We start from the raw sequence: 17,397 nt of genomic DNA, 5'->3' as shown, positions 1-17,397 counted from the left end.
CTGGACCAATAGCACAACTAGCCAAATTGTGAAAATAGACAGTCTTTCTGCTGTGAGTGTGAGAAGTGCTTTTTAAAAGGAATTAATGATCCAAGGGAAAATATCGTACAAAAATTCCATAATTTTGTGACATTATTTTGTCTTACCAAAGCAACGTTTATAATTTCAGAATGCAATTGCCATGGACAAGCTAGAGATTGCTACTATGATCAGAATGTAGCAAACAGGAGCCAGAGTTTAAATATACAAGGAGAGTACATTGGTGGTGGTGTATGTATTGGCTGTGCTAACAATACAACTGGGATAAATTGTGAAACCTGCATTGATGAATACTTCAGACCGGAATGGGTACAGTAACAAAGATTTTTTTTTCCCGTTTGTTTGTTTCCGCTCAAATCTGACAATTCCTACAAAGATAATGTTTAAGGTGCATTTAAAACAATTTTCCACAGCAACACTTTCATAGGTGCCCCACCTACAAATAGACGCAAAACTAATGTGCAAACTAACAAAAGTGGTTATCCATTTGTCATAATCTTCCATTTATATAAATAGATGTAGATATGAACATCAACATTTATTAGGTGGGTTTTTCCGGTCGTTCAAGCTTTTGTTTCGTTTGTTTCATATTCTCAACATAAACATGGGATTGGGTTAAAAACTTCATTTATGTTAACTTTTCTGTGTTTTAAATTAGAGGTAACACATAAGAACTCATATAAGTGGCTCAATAGACTTGTCACATCCAGTGCATGTCAAGAAAGTATGGGCACACAACTCACAATATTTTGTGTTTTGAAATCAATGGACACCAATCTGAAGCTATGCAAACTTTACTCATTTAAGTAAAACTCCATTCCTCATTTCTTCCTAGTCATCCATCCCTTTCACCAGATGCTAGTTAGATGTAGTTGGGGTTGGAATTTAATGCCCTACACCGAAGGGAGTTTGAAAGTGGGGAGTATTTAATCAGGTGGGAGGGTGCTGGGTCGGGCCTGAGTGCCTCTGCCTCAATTAAGCTTAGAGCAGGAATGCTCATGGAGAACTTTCCCATCCATAAACTAATAGCGTCACTTAAACAGGAAATCAATGCCCACTTAAGAGCCTCATTATGTCACACCTGGGGCGTCATTCTCCGACCCCCCGCCGGGTCGGAGAATGGCCCTTGGCTTCCGTGAATCCCGCCCCCGCCGAAGTCTCCGGTAGGAGATTGGGCGGGGGCGGGAATCGGGCCGCGCCGGTTGGCGGGACCCCCCGTTCAATTCTCCGGCCCGGATGGGCCGAAGTCCCGCCCAGAAATTGCCTGTCCCGCCGGCGTAAATCAAACCTGGTATTTACCGGCGGGACCAGGCGGCGTGGGCGGGCTCCGGGGCCCTGGGGGGGGGGCGATCTGACCCCAGGGGGTGCCCCCACGGTGACCTGGCCCGCGATCGGGGCCCACCGATCCGCGAGCGGGCCTGTGCCGTGGGGGCACTCTTTCCCTTCCGCCTCCGCCACGGCCTCCACCATGGTGGAGGCGGAAGAGACTCTCCCCACTGCGCATGCGCGGGAAACTTTCAGCGGCCGCTGACGCTCCCGCGCATGCGCCGCATTTCCGCGCCAGCTGGCGGGGCAACAAACGCCGTTTCCGCCAGCTGGCGGGGCGGAAATCCCTCCGGCGTCGGCCTAGCCCCTCAATGTTGGGGCTAGGCCGCCAAAGATGCGGAGCATCCCGCACCTTTGGACCGGCGCGATGCCCGTCTGATTGGCGCCGTGTTTGGCGCCAGTCGGCGGACATCGCGCCGTTGGGGGAGAATTTCGCCCCTGGTATTCAACCATCAGTCTGCTAATCCTCAGAGCAAACCTTGTCATTGTTGCTTTCAGCTTCCTGGGGTGGGGGCTTTGGGGGTCCTTCATTGTCAGTGTACACTCAGTGTATGAACAAGGGGTCCGGCATCCGGAAGGGTAGGAGTATCACTGAGAGGTAACCCCCCCCACCGCGCCCTTCCTTCCGACCCCCCCGGTCCTCCCCAGCCAGCAACTAAAAACACCTCCCCATGATCCCAATTCTGCCATTACTCACCTATGCACTGGGTCCCTCGCTGATCCTGGATCTCTGGTGGCTGCATTTCTGGCAGTTACCACCGCTCTTCTAGTATTGCTGATAGCATTGTGAAAATGCTGGCTTCTGATTGGCCAGCAGCCCTCGAGAGGTGGCTTGTGTTGTTGGAGTAATGGTCCCGGGAAAGTCAACTGAACTGCCTGACTGGCACTGAATGTGAATGGACCATCCCCAAAGAGGTGATGTGGGCTTCTTGCTGGCTATCCAGCTGTGGTTTCAATTCCTGTCACCTGGCTTAGATTTCTGTTTGGATCTGAACCTGTATGTGTTAAAGCATGGGTTGGATAAGCTTGCACAGGTTTTACCAATGACAGGGGAATGCACCCAGAATTGAGACTATGCCCTCTGGTCCGAAACTCCCCTATGAGGGGTAACATCCTCTCAACAGTTACTCTGTCAAGCCCCTTAAGAATCTTGTGTTTCAATGGCATTACCTCTCATTCTTCTAAAGTAGAGTCTCAATCTGTTTAACCTTAGCTCATAAAATAATCCCTCCATACCCGGAATCATCTCAGTGAACCTGCAGCACGTTAGCACAAGTGGCGAGCACTGTGGCTCCACAGCACCAGGGTCCCAGGTTCGATTCCCAGCTTGGGTCACTGTCTGTGCAGAGTCTGCACGTTCTCTCTGGGCGGGATTCTCCCGAATCCCCGCGATGGCCCAACGCTGACGTAAAGAACGACACAAACCACTCCGGCGTCGGGCCGACTGGAAATTGCGGAATCCTCTGCACTTCCAGGGGCTAGGCCGGTGGCGGAGGAGTTGGCGCCGCGCCAGCAGGCGCCAAAGGGCCGGCGCGAGTTAACGCATATGCAGAACCGCTGGCGTGGTTCCGTGCATGCGCAGACTAGCCGGCGTACTGTAGCGCATGTGCAGGGAGGAGTCATCGTCGCACCGTCCATGGTGAAGCCCTACAGGGGCCGGTGCAGAAGGAAGGAGTATCCCCTTGGCACTGGCCAGCCTGCAAATCGGTGGGCCCTGATCGCGGGCCAGGCCACTGTGGGGGCCCCCCCAGGGCCGGACCCCCTTGAGGACCGCACCAGCCAGCCTACCAGCCAGATCCCACCGTGTGGGACCATGTCCAATTCACGGCAGCGGGACTGGCCAGAAACCGATGGCCGCTCAGCCCATCGGGGCCCAGAGAATTGCCGAGGGGGGCCGCTGCCAACGGCCCCTGACCGGCGTGGCGTTAAACCCCCCCCGCCCGAAAACCGGCGCCGGCGAATACGGCAGCCGGCATCGGAGCAGCGGGGCGGGATTCACGCCGACCCCGGGGATTCTCCGACCCGGCGGGGTGTCGGAGAATCCCACCCCTTGTGTCTGCATGGGTTTCCTCCAGGTGCTCCAGTTTCCTCCCACAGTCCAAAGACGTGCAGGTTAGGTGGATTGGCCATGATAATTTGCCCTTAGTGTCCAAAAAGGTTAGGATGAGTTATTGGGTTATGGGGATAGGGCGGAAGCCGAATGGCCTCCTCCTGCACTGTATGTTCTATATTCTATATTTTCTGAATCGCCTCCAATGAAATAATATATTTCCTTAAATAAGGGGACAAAAACTGCTCACAGTACTCCAGATGTGGTGTCACCAGTACCGTGTGCAGTTACAGCAAGAATTCCAGACTCTTGTCATAAGAGTCCTGAAACCTCCTGAAATAAGGGCCAGCATTCCATTAGCCTTCCTAATTACCTGCTGCAATTGTGTGCTAGTTTTCTGTGTTTTATGCACAAGTACCCCAAGTCCCTTTATGTTGCAGCTTTCTGCAGTTGTTCTCCATTTAAATAATACTATGCTCAATTGTTCTCCCTTCCAAAATGAACAACTCACATTATAATCCATTTGCCAACATATTGCTCATGTACTTAACCTATCAATTGCTCTTTACAAACTGTTTGCATCCTTCTCGCAACTTGCTTTTCCATCTATTTTTGTGTTGTCTGTAAATTTGGCTACAGTACATACTTCCTCCAAGTCATTAATATATATTGTAAACAGTTGTGGTCCCAGCATTGATCCCTCTGGAACCCCACTGATACATAGAATCATAGAATTTACAGTGCAGAAGGAGGCCATTCAGCCCATCAAGTCTGTACCAGCCTTGGAAAGAGCACCCTACTAAAGCCCCACAACTCCACCCTATCCCCCTTTATACCCGTAACCCAGTAACCCCACCTAACCTATTTTGGACACTAAGGGCAATTTAGAATGGCCAATCAACCTAACCTGAACATCTTTGGACTGTGGGAGGAAACCGGAGCACCGGGAGGAAACCCACACAGACACGGGGAGAACGTGCAGACTCCACACAGACAGTGACCCAAACCGGGAATCGAACCTGGGACTCTGGAGCTGTGAAGCAACTGTGCTAACCACTATGCTATCATTCCGCCAGGTCACCAACCTGAAAAAGAACCCCTTATTCCCCACTTGCTGTTACCTGCCCTTTAGTCAATTCTCTATCCATGCCGATATACTACCTCCAACAGAGACCTGGACTATCCCACCGTGCATTTTAATTCGATTAATTAAATAAACCAGGAATAAAACGCTAACAATCTGTAATGATGGTGACAAAAATATCAAATTGATATTAAAGATCCACCTAGTTCACTGATATCGGGGTGTGTCGGGGGGAAACTGAAGTGACATCACAGAAAAGCTGTGACCTGAGTGGCTGGTTGGGATTCTAACCTAAATTTTTTTGAGTATTTGGGAACTAATTAAACATAATAACTTAATTATAATTTAGAGGATATCTAAGCCAGAGATCGGAGAATATTATAGTTAGCTATCGCATTTCTATTAGAAATCTAGTGCTAGGAAACAGATAGTTGACAGTAACTTTGAAATTTAAAAAAAGTATTTAAAAAAAAAAAAAGACAAATTTTAATTTTAATTAATTGACGCAATGTCAGTTAGAGGGGTGCTGTGCTCTGACTGTGAGATGTGGCAGGTCCGGGAGGCTTCCAGCGTCCCGGATGGCTTCATCTGCAGAAAGTGCACCCAACTGCAGCTCCTCACAGACCGCATGGTTCGGTTGGAGCAGCAATTGGATGCACTTAGGAGCATGCAGGTGGCGGAAAGCGTCATAGATCGCAGTTATGTAAGTGTGGTCACACCCAAGGTGCAGGCAGAGAAATGGGTGACCACCAGAAAGGGCAGGCAGTCAGTGCAGGAATCCCCTGTGGTTGTCCCCCTCTCGAACAGATATACCCCTTTGGATACTGTCGGGGGGGATAGCCTATCAGGGGAAAACAGCAGCAGCCAGAGCAGTGGCACCACGGCTGGCTCTGATGTTCAGAAGGGAGGGTCAAAGCGCAGAAGAGTAATAGTTATAGGGGACTCTATAGTCAGGGGCACAGATAGGCGCTTCTGTGGACGTGAAAGAGACTCCAGGATGGTATGTTGCCTCCCTGGTGCCAGGGTCCAGGATGTCTCCGAACGGGTAGAGGGAATCCTGAAGGGGGAGGGCAAACAGGCAGAGGTCATTGTACATATTGGTACTAACGACATAGGCAGGAAGGGGCATGAGGTCCTGCAGCAGGAGTTCAGGGAGCTAGGCAGAAAGTTAAAAGACAGGACCTCGAGGGTTGTAATCTCGGGATTACTCCCTGTGCCACGTGCCAGTGAGGCTAGAAATAGGAAGATAGAGCAGACAAACACGTGGCTAAACAGCTGGTGTAGGAGGGAGGGTTTCTGTTATCTGGACCACTGGGAGCTCTTCCGGGGCAGGTGTGACCTGTATAAGATGGACGGGTTGCATCTAAACCGGAGAGGCATAAATATCCTGGCCGCGAGGTTTGCTAGTGTCACACGGGAGGGTTTAAACTAGTATGGCAGGGGGGTGGGCACGGGAGCAATAGGTCAGAAGGTGAGAGCATTGAGGGAGAACTAGGGAATAGGGACAGTGTGGCTCTGAGGCAGCGCAGACGGGGAGAAGTTGCTGAACACAGCGGGTCTGGTGGCCTGAAGTGCATATGTTTTAATGCAAGGAGCATTACGGGTAAGGCAGATGAACTTAGAGCTTGGATTACTACTTGGAACTATGATGTTGTTGCCATTACAGAGACCTGGTTGAGGGAAGGGCAGGATTGGCAGCTAAACGTTCCAGGATTTAGATGTTTCAGGCGGGATAGAGGGGGATGTAAAAGGGGAGGCGGAGTTGCGCTACTTGTTCAGGAGAGTATCACAGCTATACAGCGAGAGGACACCTCAGAGGGCAGTGAGGCTATATGGGTAGAGATCAGGAATAAGAAGGGTGCAGTCACAATGTTGGGGGTATACTACAGGCCTCCCAACAGCCAGCGGGAGATAGAGGAGCAGATAGGTAGACAGATTTTGGAAAAGAGTAAAAACAACAGGGTTGTGGTGATGGGAGACTTCAACTTCCCCAATATTGACTGGGACTCACTTAGTGCCAGGGGCTTAGACGGGGCGGAGTTTGTAAGGAGCATCCAGGAGGGCTTCTTAAAACAATATGTAAACAGTCCAACTAGGGAAGGGGCGGTACTGGACCTGGTATTGGGGAATGAGCCCGGCCAGGTGGTAGATGTTTCAGTAGGGGAGCATTTCGGTAACAGTGACCACAATTCAGTAAGTTTTAAAGTACTGGTGGACAAGGATAAGAGTGGTCCGAGGATAAATGTGCTAAATTGGGGGAAGGCTAATTATAACAATATTAGGCGGGAACTGAAGAACATAGATTGGGGGCGGATGTTTGAGGGCAAATCAACATCTGACATGTGGGAGGCTTTCAAGTGTCAGTTGAAAGGAATACAGGACAGGCATGTTCCTGTGAGGAAGAAAGATAAATACGGCAATTTTCGGGAACCTTGGATGACGAGTGATATTGTAGGCCTCGTCAAAAAGAAAAAGGAGGCATTTGTCAGGGCTAAAAGGCTGGGAACAGACGAAGCCTGTGTGGCATATAAGGAAAGTAGGAAGGAACTTAAGCAAGGAGTCAGGAGGGCTAGAAGGGGTCATGAAAAGTCATTGGCAAATAGGGTTAAGGAAAATCCCAAGGCTTTTTACACTTACATAAAAAGCAAGAGGGTAGCCAGGGAAAGGGTTGGCCCACTGAAGGATAGGCAAGGGAATCTATGTGTGGAGCCAGAGGAAATGGTCGAGGTACTAAATGAATACTTTGCATCAGTATTCACCAAAGAGAAGGAATTGGTAGATGTTGAGTCTGGAGAAGGGGGTGTAGATAGCCTGGGTCACATTGTGATCCAAAAAGACGAGGTGTTGGGTGTCTTAAAAAATATTAAGGTAGATAAGTCCCCAGGGCCGGATGGGATCTACCCCAGAATACTGAAGGAGGCTGGAGAGGAAATTGCTGAGGCCTTGACAGAAATCTTTGGATCCTCGCTGTCTTCAGGGGATGTCCCGGAGGACTGGAGAATAGCCAATGTTGTTCCTCTGTTTAAGAAGGGTGGCAGGGATAATCCCGGGAACTACAGGCCGGTGAGCCTTACTTCAGTGGTAGGGAAATTACTGGAGAGAATTCTTCGAGACAGGATCTACTCCCATTTGGAAGCAAATGGACGTATTAGTGAGAGGCAGCACGGTTTTGTGAAGGGGAGGTCGTGTCTCACTAACTTGATAGAGTTTTTCGAGGAGGTCACTAAGATGATTGATGCAGGTAGGGCAGTAGATGTTGTCTATATGGACTTCAGTAAGGCCTTTGACAAGGTCCCTCATGGTAGACTAGTACAAAAGGTGAAGTCACACGGGATCAGGGGTGAACTGGCAAGGTGGATACAGAACTGGCTAGGCCATAGAAGGCAGAGGGTAGCAATGGAGGGATGCTTTTCTAATTGGAGGGCTGTGACCAGTGGTGTTCCACAGGGATCAGTGCTGGGACCTTTGCTCTTTGTAGTATATATAAATGATTTGGAGGAAAATGTAACTGGTCTGATTAGTAAGTTTGCAGACGACACAAAGGTTGGTGGAATTGCGGATAGCGATGAGGACTGTCTGAGGATACAGCAGGATTTAGATTGTCTGGAGACTTGGGCGGAGAGATGGCAGATGGAGTTTAACCTGGACAAATGTGAGGTAATGCATTTTGGAAGGGCTAATGCATGTAGGGAATATACAGTGAATGGTAGAACCCTCAAGAGTATTGAAAGTCAAAGAGATCTAGGAGTACAGGTCCACAGATCACTGAAAGGGGCTACACAGGTGGAGAAGGTAGTCAAGAAGGCATACGGCATGCTTGCCTTCATTGGCCGGGGCATTGAGTATAAGAATTGGCAAGTCATGTTGCAGCTGTATAGAACCTTAGTTAGGCCACACTTGGAGTATAGTGTTCAATTCTGGTCGCCACACTACCAGAAGGATGTGGAGGCTTTAGAGAGGGTGCAGAAGAGATTTACCAGAATGTTGCCTGGTATGGAGGGCATAAGCTATGAGGAGCGATTGAATAAACTCGGTTTGTTCTCACTGGAACGAAGGAGGTTGAGGGGCGACCTGATAGAGGTATACAAAATTATGAGGGGCATAGACAGAGTGGATAGTCAGAGGCTTTTCCCCAGGGTAGAGGGGTCAATTACTAGGGGGCATAGGTTTAAGGTGAGAGGGGCAAAGTTTAGAGTAGATGTACGAGGCAAGTTTTTTACGCAGAGGGTAGTGGGTGCCTGGAACTCACTACCGGAGGAGGTAGTGGAGGCAGGGACGATAGGGACATTTAAGGGGCATCTTGACAAATATATGAATAGGATGGGAATAGAAGGATACGGACCCAGGAAGTGTAGAAGATTGTAGTTTAGTCGGGCAGTATGGTCGGCACGGGCTTGGAGGGCCGAAGGGCCTGTTCCTGTGCTGTACATTTCTTTGTTCTTTGTTCTTTGTTCTTTGATATCCTTTAGGGAAGCAGATTTAGGACTATGTCTTGAGACCCACAACAATGTGGCTGACTGTTAGCTGGCCGTTGAAATAGCCCAGCAAAGCACTCACTTAACATAGACATTGAATTTACAGTGCAGAAGGAGGCCATTCGGCCCATCGAGTCTGCACCCGTCCTTGGAAAGACCACCCCATTTAAGCCCACAACACCACCCCATACCCGTAACCCAGCAACCCCATCGAACCCCTTTGGACACGAAGGGCAATTTATCATGGCCAATCCACCTAACCTGCATGTCTTTGGACCTGTTATGGATGGTCCTTAAATGCTGGTCTTGCCAGTGATGCCCACATCCAATTATTGAAAAATAAAAAGATTGGTGCTTCTCTCAACCTCTGAAAATGACAGGAGAATACAGTGTGGCATAAATGCCAGAGACGATATGATGGAACAGGTGCCCCCGATTTCCTGTCACCTGCCTGCCTGAATAACAGTACAAATTTACTGAGAAGGTGCCAGGTTTCCAGATTCCATTGTAGCCAAGAGGATCAAATATGAAATGTGGCAGCTGCCAACTCTCACCAATTGCAAGTAAATAAAACTTCCTCCAAAACCTTTTCTTTCAGCGATTTGGGTGCTAGAACAGTCGAGATTGGCGCTGTAATACAAGTACAAATCATACAAATCATATTGCATAATAGTATGGAAAAAATAAAGACTTCATTTTTTTGTGAAACGTTTTCTTTCACTTTTTTTCCAGGCTTCCCCTTATGAACCAAATCCATGTATACCTTGCTTGTGCAATCTAATTGGGTCCCTGCATAAAAAATGTATTAAGGATATCAAACACATTAAAGGAGGTAATGTCCTTATGAAACATATATCATATTTCTGTTCAGCAACACTGTGAAGTGCTTGGATTTTAATACAGCAAGTTCTCATTATCATTCTAGGTCTGCTTCCTGGGTCCTGCTACTGCAAGACTGGTTATGGTGGAGATAAATGTGACAGATGTGCATTTGGTTTCACTGGCTATCCTAATTGCATTCCATGTAATTGTAGAATTGACGGCAGCTTGAATGTTGATCCGTGCATTGGACCATGCACTTGCAAGGTAGCATCCTGTTTATCCATAACTAAAATTACTGCTTTAATGGGTATTCCATAGAATTATAGATTAATTGGGGTAAACCATAAATTTATTTACAATGTTTACTGTATCAAAATGTGTTTTTATTTCTCTTCAGTTGAACATGAGAAAAGTATGTACTATGCACCATATCATTAAGAGTTGAATGTTCATAAAATGTTCATAATAGGAATAAATCGTTTTCCGGGTCGCTGGGCCGCTCCTGGTAAAGGCTTTTAATCAGTCCAAGGAGCGAGGAGTGCTCCCCCCAACATTATCGCAAGCATCGATTTCCCTTATTCTGAAGCGGGATAAGGATCCAGAGAACTGTGGATCGTGTAGGCCGATCTCTCTTTTAAATGTGGATGCGAAATTGTTGGCAAAGATCTTGGCCACGCGCATAGAGGATTGTGTCCCGGAGGTGATAGGGGACGACCAAATGGGGTTTGTGAAGAGGCGTCACCTGATGTCCAACATTAGACAGCTATTAAATGTGATAATGATGCTAGCGGAGGGGCGCGAGGTTGAGGTGGTGGTAGCCATGAATGCAGAAAAGGCCTTTGATCGGGTAGAGTGGAAGTACCTGTGGGATGTCCTGGGAAGGTTTGAGTTCAGGCAGGAATCGTTGACTGGGTCCGGCTGTTATATCAGGCACCGTGGCGAATGTATGGACCAACCGGGTCTGGTTAGAATATTTTAGTTTGTGTAGGGGGACGAGACAGGGGTGCCCACTCTCCCCACTACTGTTTGCCCTGGCCATAGAGCCCTTGGCAATGGTGCTTAGGTCATCGAACATCTGGCGGGGGATAGTGAGAGGAGGGGTGGAGCATAGGTTTTCCCTCTACGCGGACGACTTGCTCCGTTACATAACAGACCTGTTGGGGGGGATGACTGGGATCATGGAGATATTGGAGGAATTTGGTCGGTATTCGGGCTACAAATGAAACATGGGTAAGAGTGAGGTGTTCGAGATCCAGGCACGGGGCAGGAGAGGAGACCGAGGGAGTTACTGTTTAAAGTGGTGAGAAGGAGTTTTAGGTACCTGGGGATTCAGGTGGCAAGGGACTGGGGTCAGCTCCATAAGTTAAATTTGGGCAGTGCGGTTGAGCAAATGAAAGGGGACTTCCGCAGGTGGGACATGCTCCCGCTGTCATTAGCGGGGAGGGTACAGACTGTGAAGGTGACAGTCCTCCCAAGATTGCTATTTTTGTTTCAATGTCTTCCAATTTCTATCCCTAAGGCATTTTTCAGCAAGATGAACGCGGTGATCTCGGGTATTGTACAGGCTCGTGAGGCCCCGAGGGTGAAGAAGATCCTTCTAGAATGAGGGCACGGGGTGGGGGCTTGGCCCTTCCGAATTTGATTAATTATTACTGGGCGGCGAATATATCGATGGTTAGAAAGTGAGTAGTGGGGGAGGGGTCGATGTGGGAGCGAGTGGAGGCAGCGTCCTGTAAGGGCACGAGTTTGGAGGCTTTGGTAATGGCACCTCTGCCATTCTCGCCGGCTCGGTACTCCACAAGCCCAGGGTGATGGCAGCCCTGAAGGTGTGGGGGCAATAGAGGCAGCACATGAGACTGGAGGGAGCGTCGGTTTGGTCACCGATCTTTGACAATCACCGGTTCGCTCCAGGGGGGCTGGATGGGGGCTTTAGGAGGTGGCAGCGGGCAGGGATTGAGAGATTTGGTGATCTCTTCATTGAAGAGGGTTTTCCAAGCCTGGCGAGATTAGAAAAAAAAAGGCAAAATTATTTCAAAAGTATGAGCCTAGATTCCCTATATTTGTATTAATTTGTCTGTTCAAAAAGGCAAGTTGAAGGGCAGCACGGTAGCACAGTGGTTAGCACAATTGCTTCACAGCTCCAGGGTCCCAGGTTCGATTCCCGGCTTGGGTCGCTGTCTGTGCGGAGTCCGCACGTTCTCCCCGTGTGTGCGTGGGTTTCCTCCGGGTGCTCCGGTTTCCTCCCACAGTCCAAAGATGTGCAGGTTAGGTGGATTGGCCATGATAAATTGCCCTTAGTCCAAAATTGCTTTTAGTGTTGCGTGGGGTTACTGGGTTATGGGGATAGGGTGGGGGTGTCGGCTTGGGTAGGGTGCTCTTTCCAAGAGCCGGTGCAGACACGATGGGCCGAATGGCCTCCTTCTGCACTGTAAATTCTATGAAGGATATATTGCTCTTAAATTTGTTATTGTTTACTTACTCATCTCAAATAAATTTGCTACACTGTTTTAAGCTTAAAGTAAATTTTGAGAATGTGATGCAGTATTTGCCAAGGTGCAGTCTGAGGCAAAGGATAGGTTCAGTGGTTACAAGTGATTAACAAACAAAATTTCTTGTTCTCAAAGCTAAGATCATCTTGAAAATATAGAGAGTTAGTTCTTCCCATGAGAACGATTAAAGATACAAAAAATTAGAATTAAAAGGTAGAAAAAATCCAAATATTTAACAGGAGTGTGGGGGGAGATGGATAAAAGTAGGGTGGAAGGAATTTAGGAGGTTCCTACTTTTGCCTGTAATAGCATTCGTTTGCATTTTCCATTTTACCTGTGATAGCATAAGTGTTCCAAAGTAACATAAAGCTTGAGATTTCAATGCTGAATTTTCTCGGTCCTGCAATTTTGAGCCTTTCATTAAAGATGAGGAAGCCATTGACAAGTCTTAAAACTCTTTGCTGTTCATCGTATTGTCTTAACACCTGATTGCTTGGGAAATATTCAGGCTAACCTTCTCAACAGTCTGTTCGGACTTGTCTGCATTCTGTGGCCTTCAGCTGGGTGTCTCTGATCTCCCAGGATTTGCTTGCAGGGGCCCATAGGGAATATGGAATTGTTGAGGAGTATGCTTCCACCTCAGAAATGAGTGTCAAGTGATGCCCTGTAACCTGGTTGACTGGAGCACGCGATAGTGTTTCAGCTGTGGTCTGACTTTTCCGTGGCATGTACTCCATTGCAGAGTCAGAGTGCATGTCTTCGCGGGAAATGCTGTATTCTTGCTGGCGCTGTAGCAATTGCTTTAGAGTTCAGGGGAATGACCAGAGGTTCATGGTCCACATCAATCCTGAATTGCAAGCCCATTAAGTAATCAGAACTCATCACAGGCTCATGTTGCTGCCAGTGTTTCTTTTCAATCATTGCATAACTTTTTTCAGGTTTGTTAATGATAGAGAATCTTGAGTGGCACGGCAGCACAATGGTTAGTACTGCTGCCTCACAATGCTAGGGATCTGGGTTTGATTCTGGATTTGGGTGCCTGTGTGGAGATTGCACGTTTTTCCCGTGTCAATGTGGGTTTCCTCCGGATGCTCTGGTTTCCTTCCACAGAACAATGATATGGTGGAATGGCCATGCTAAAATTCCCCCTTCGTGTCCAAAGATGTGCAGGTCAGGTGGATTTGCTATGATCAATGTGTGGGGTTTTGGGGTGGGGCCGGGGGAGTGGTCCTAGGTAGGTGCTTTTTCAGAGGGTTGGTGCAGACTCAATAGGCCCAATGGTCTCCTTCTGCACTGAAGGGATTCTGTGGAGTCTGAACTAGTTTTCTGCTGCCATCCTCTGGTTCTGCAGAAAAACAGCTCCAAGCCCCGCTGCTGGCACATCAGCCGCTACTATTGGTTTTGAAAAAAATGTATTTTATTACAAACATGTATCAAAACAGGTTACAACGAACAAACACCCCGGGAAACATGCTTCCCAACAATCAACTATACACTCTGTACAGATTTTTCCCCTTTTTCACGCCCCCTCCCCCCCCCCCCCCCCCCCCCCCCCATCCCCCGTGACAAACAGCCCTCAAACACGGTCACAAACATCCCCCACATTCTCTCAAAATGCCCTGCTGAGCCCCTTAACTCATACTTTATCTTCCCTAATTGCAGAAAGTCGTACAGGTCACCCAACCATGCTGCTAACCCCGGTGGCGATGCCGACCCCCACTCCAGCAAAATTCGCCGCCGTGTAATCAGAGAGGCGAAGGCAACGACATCGGCCTTCTGCCGCTCCATGAGCTCCGGCTTCTCTGAAACCCCAAATATCGCCACCAAAGGGTCCAGGTCCACTCCCTCCTCCACTATCCTGGCTAAGACCGCGAACACTCCCGCCCAGAATTTTTCCAATTTTTCACAACCCCAAAACATGTGCGCGTGATTCGCTGGCCCCCGCCCACACCTCTCACACTCATCTGCTACCCCTGAAACAACCCACTCATTCTCGCCCGAGTCATATGCACCCTGTGCACCACCTTAAACTGTATCAGGCTCATCCTTGCACATGAGGAGGTCCTGTTTACCCAATGCAGTGCCTCACTCCATACTCCCCAATTGATCTCCGCTCCCAACTCCGCTTCCCATTTCTCCTTGATCCTCACCACCCGCTCGGCTCCCTCCTCCCCCCAGCCACTTGTATATATCCCCAATTCTTCCTTCCCTTCCAAATCCGGGAGCAGCAGTCACTCCAGCAGGGTGTATCCCGGCAACTTAGCGATCCCCCTCCAGACCTTCGAGCAAAGTCCCCAACCTGCAGATACCTGAAATCACTCCCCCTTGGCAGCTCTACCCTCTCCTTTAGCTCCTGCAGACTGGCAAACCCTTACTCCAAATAAAGATCCCTCACCTTGACCAGCCCCACTTCCCTCCACCTCGTGTATACACTATCCATCCCCCCGGCTCAAACCCATGATTCTCGCACAGCGGCGTTAGCACCGACATCCCTTCCACCATAAAATGCCTCCTCAGCTGATTCCATATCTTCACTGTGGACCATACCACCGGGCTCCTTGAATACCTACTTGGAGCCATTGGCAACGCTGCCACCACCAAAGTCCTCAAACTAGGTCCCTTACAATATTTCTGCTCCATCCTAACCCACTCTACCTCTTCTCCTTCCCATCACCACCGCACCTTGTCCACATTCGCTGCCCAATAATAATGAAGCAAGTTCGGCAATGCCAAATGTTGCCTCTGCCTCTGTAGCAGAGTCCTCCCTCGGCACCTTCCCCGCCCAGACAAAGTCAGAAATGATCGTGTCCACTTTCTGAAAAAAGGCCTTTTGGTATAAAGATCGGGAGAGCTTGAAAGATAAACAAGAACCTCGGCAGAATATTCATTTTTCACCACTTGGACCCCTCACTGCCAGCGTTAAGTGTAGTGTATCTCACCTCTTAAGATCCTCCCTACCCTCCTCCACCAGCTCATTTATGGAGCCCCATCCATTCCCTCGCTACCTGAATCCCCAAATACTTAAACCTACCCCTCGCTACCGTAAATGGATTCCCCCTAAATTAGCCCGCTGTCCCAGCTCATTCACCGGGAATACCTCGCTTTTCCCTATGTTCAGCTTGTACCCTGAGAACCGTCCAAACCTCCCCAGCAGGCCCATAATCCTTCCCATGCTCTCCAATGGATCCAAAACATACAGCAAGAGATCATCGGCATAGATCGACATCCGAAGCTCCCTCTGTCCTCTCATAATACACTGCCACTCTGCCGACCCCCTGGGAGCCATCGCCAATGGCTGTATGGCCAACGCAAACAGCAGCAGTGAGAGGAGGCACCCCTGCCTCGTACCTCTGTGTAAGTCAAAGCTTTGTGAGCTCATATCATTCATCCTCACCCGCGCCCTTGGCGACACACAGCAACCGTACCCATGCCACAAATCTCGGCCCAAACCCAAGCCTTCCCAAAACCTCGAACAAGTACCGCCATTCCACCCAATGAAATGCCTTCCCCGGTACCGGAGCCCCCGACAGATTCATCACCACATTCAACAGCTGTCTTATATTACTCGCGAGCTGCCTGCTTCACGAAACCTGTTTGATCTTCTGCTGCCACCCCGGGGACACACTCCTCCATCCTCCAACAACTTAGCCAGTACTTTCACATCTGTGTTCAATAGTGATATGGGCCTAGACGACCTATATTTCACCGGGTCCTTCCCCTTTTTCGGAATTAGTATGATTACTGCCTGCGTCATGGTCTCCGGCAATTCCTCCTTCTCCAGTGCTTCATGAAATATCCCCACCAGATGTGGTGCCAGGTCTGTTGCAAATTCCTTATAGAATTCCGCTGGGTACCCATCCGGCCCATGGGTCTTCCCCGATTTCATACCTCTGATACTATCCAGCACCTCTCTCAGCCCCAGTGGCTCCTCCAATGCCTGCCTCTTTGCTTCCTCCACTTCGGGAAATTGCAGCTTGTCCAGAAACCACCCTATGTCCCCCTCCTCTCCTCCCAGGTCCGCCTCATAAGGTCCCTGGTAGCACTGCTACTATTGTTGGCAGCTTTGGGACATAATGTGCCAGCACATTGAAAGAGACAAACAATTCTTTAATCCTGTCTGAGGCTCGACTCCATAGTACCATTGCTGACCTTTTCTCAGGACGTCACTTAGAGGTCCATTGATGGTGGACAGGTGTGGGATGAATTTCCTCATCTGATTGTGACAAATATAAATTTCTTTACCCGTCAGTCTGGCCTCAAAAAAGTCGAGATGGATTTGCAGGTATATGTAGCGCACAATGACTTACGAGAGAGACGAGTAGTGATGAAGTCGATGAGGCTTTATTAAGCGAGACTTGTCCCCAGCAGTTCAGCAACAGAATGAAGCGGCGGGGAGAAGCTCGGGTTCTTATACTCCACCTTCAGGACGGAGCCAGGAGTCAACAGCCAACCAGGACCCGGGATCTGTCAGCCAATAGCATCACGGCTTCACAGTCCCACATGACCCCTAATACATACCACCACATTCGCCCCTTGTTAAAAAGGAACCCGGCGGGGTGGTAGTTCGCATGGTCGTAGGGGTTTACAAGGCTGGTCCTGGGAGGAAGATTTCGGGCATGTTACTACAGTTTTAGCCCTACACTGGCTATGTACAAAGTTTGTGAAACTATTTACAATATTAGTAAGAGAAAATTTTTTGTTGTTGTTACAATCCAACAACATTCTTGGTGTCACGCCGATGCCACGAGTCGAGCGAGCGGTCTGGTCTTCCTCGTCGATCGCCTCAGCCCCGGTGGTGGTGCAGGTGCTTGTTCAGGCGTTGCCGTCTCCGGGAGCGTTTCGGTGTTCGTTCCTGTTTCACTTCTGGGCGGGCACGGGAGGAGGATCGATCCTCCCGGGAAGGGGGCGGTCGCGGAGTGCGCTGGTGGTAGGGAGGTGATGATCGGTGTCGGGGGGGTGTGTGTGTTGCCGGCGGGCGCCAGGTCCCGCAGGGAGACCATGTCCTGTCGGCCGTCGGGGTACGCCACGTAGGCGTACTGCGGGTTCGCGTGGAGAAGGTGAACCCTCTCGACCAACGGGTCCGATTTGTGCGCCCGCACATGTTTCCGGAGC

General features: G+C 49.3%; 1 protein-coding gene across 6 annotated transcripts in view; it reads left to right on the top strand.

Moving 5' to 3' along the window:
• The window catches only part of lama2 (laminin, alpha 2), a 747,099-nt gene that overhangs the window by 314,165 nt on the left and 415,537 nt on the right, over nt 1-17,397 (top strand). For all 6 annotated transcript variants that reach the window (XM_072499223.1, XM_072499224.1, XM_072499222.1 and 3 more), the window contains exons 8-10: nt 170-348; nt 9,707-9,806; nt 9,900-10,060. In XM_072499223.1, coding sequence (XP_072355324.1) covers nt 170-348; nt 9,707-9,806; nt 9,900-10,060 — 440 coding nt within the window. The remainder of the gene's footprint in view (nt 1-169; nt 349-9,706; nt 9,807-9,899; nt 10,061-17,397) is intronic.

This window comes from Scyliorhinus torazame, chromosome 4, assembly GCF_047496885.1.
Source record: "Scyliorhinus torazame isolate Kashiwa2021f chromosome 4, sScyTor2.1, whole genome shotgun sequence".
NCBI classification, from domain to species: Eukaryota; Metazoa; Chordata; class Chondrichthyes; order Carcharhiniformes; family Scyliorhinidae; genus Scyliorhinus; species Scyliorhinus torazame.
Note: the sequence above shows the minus strand (reverse complement) of the source record. Positions and strands in the feature narration are given on the sequence as shown.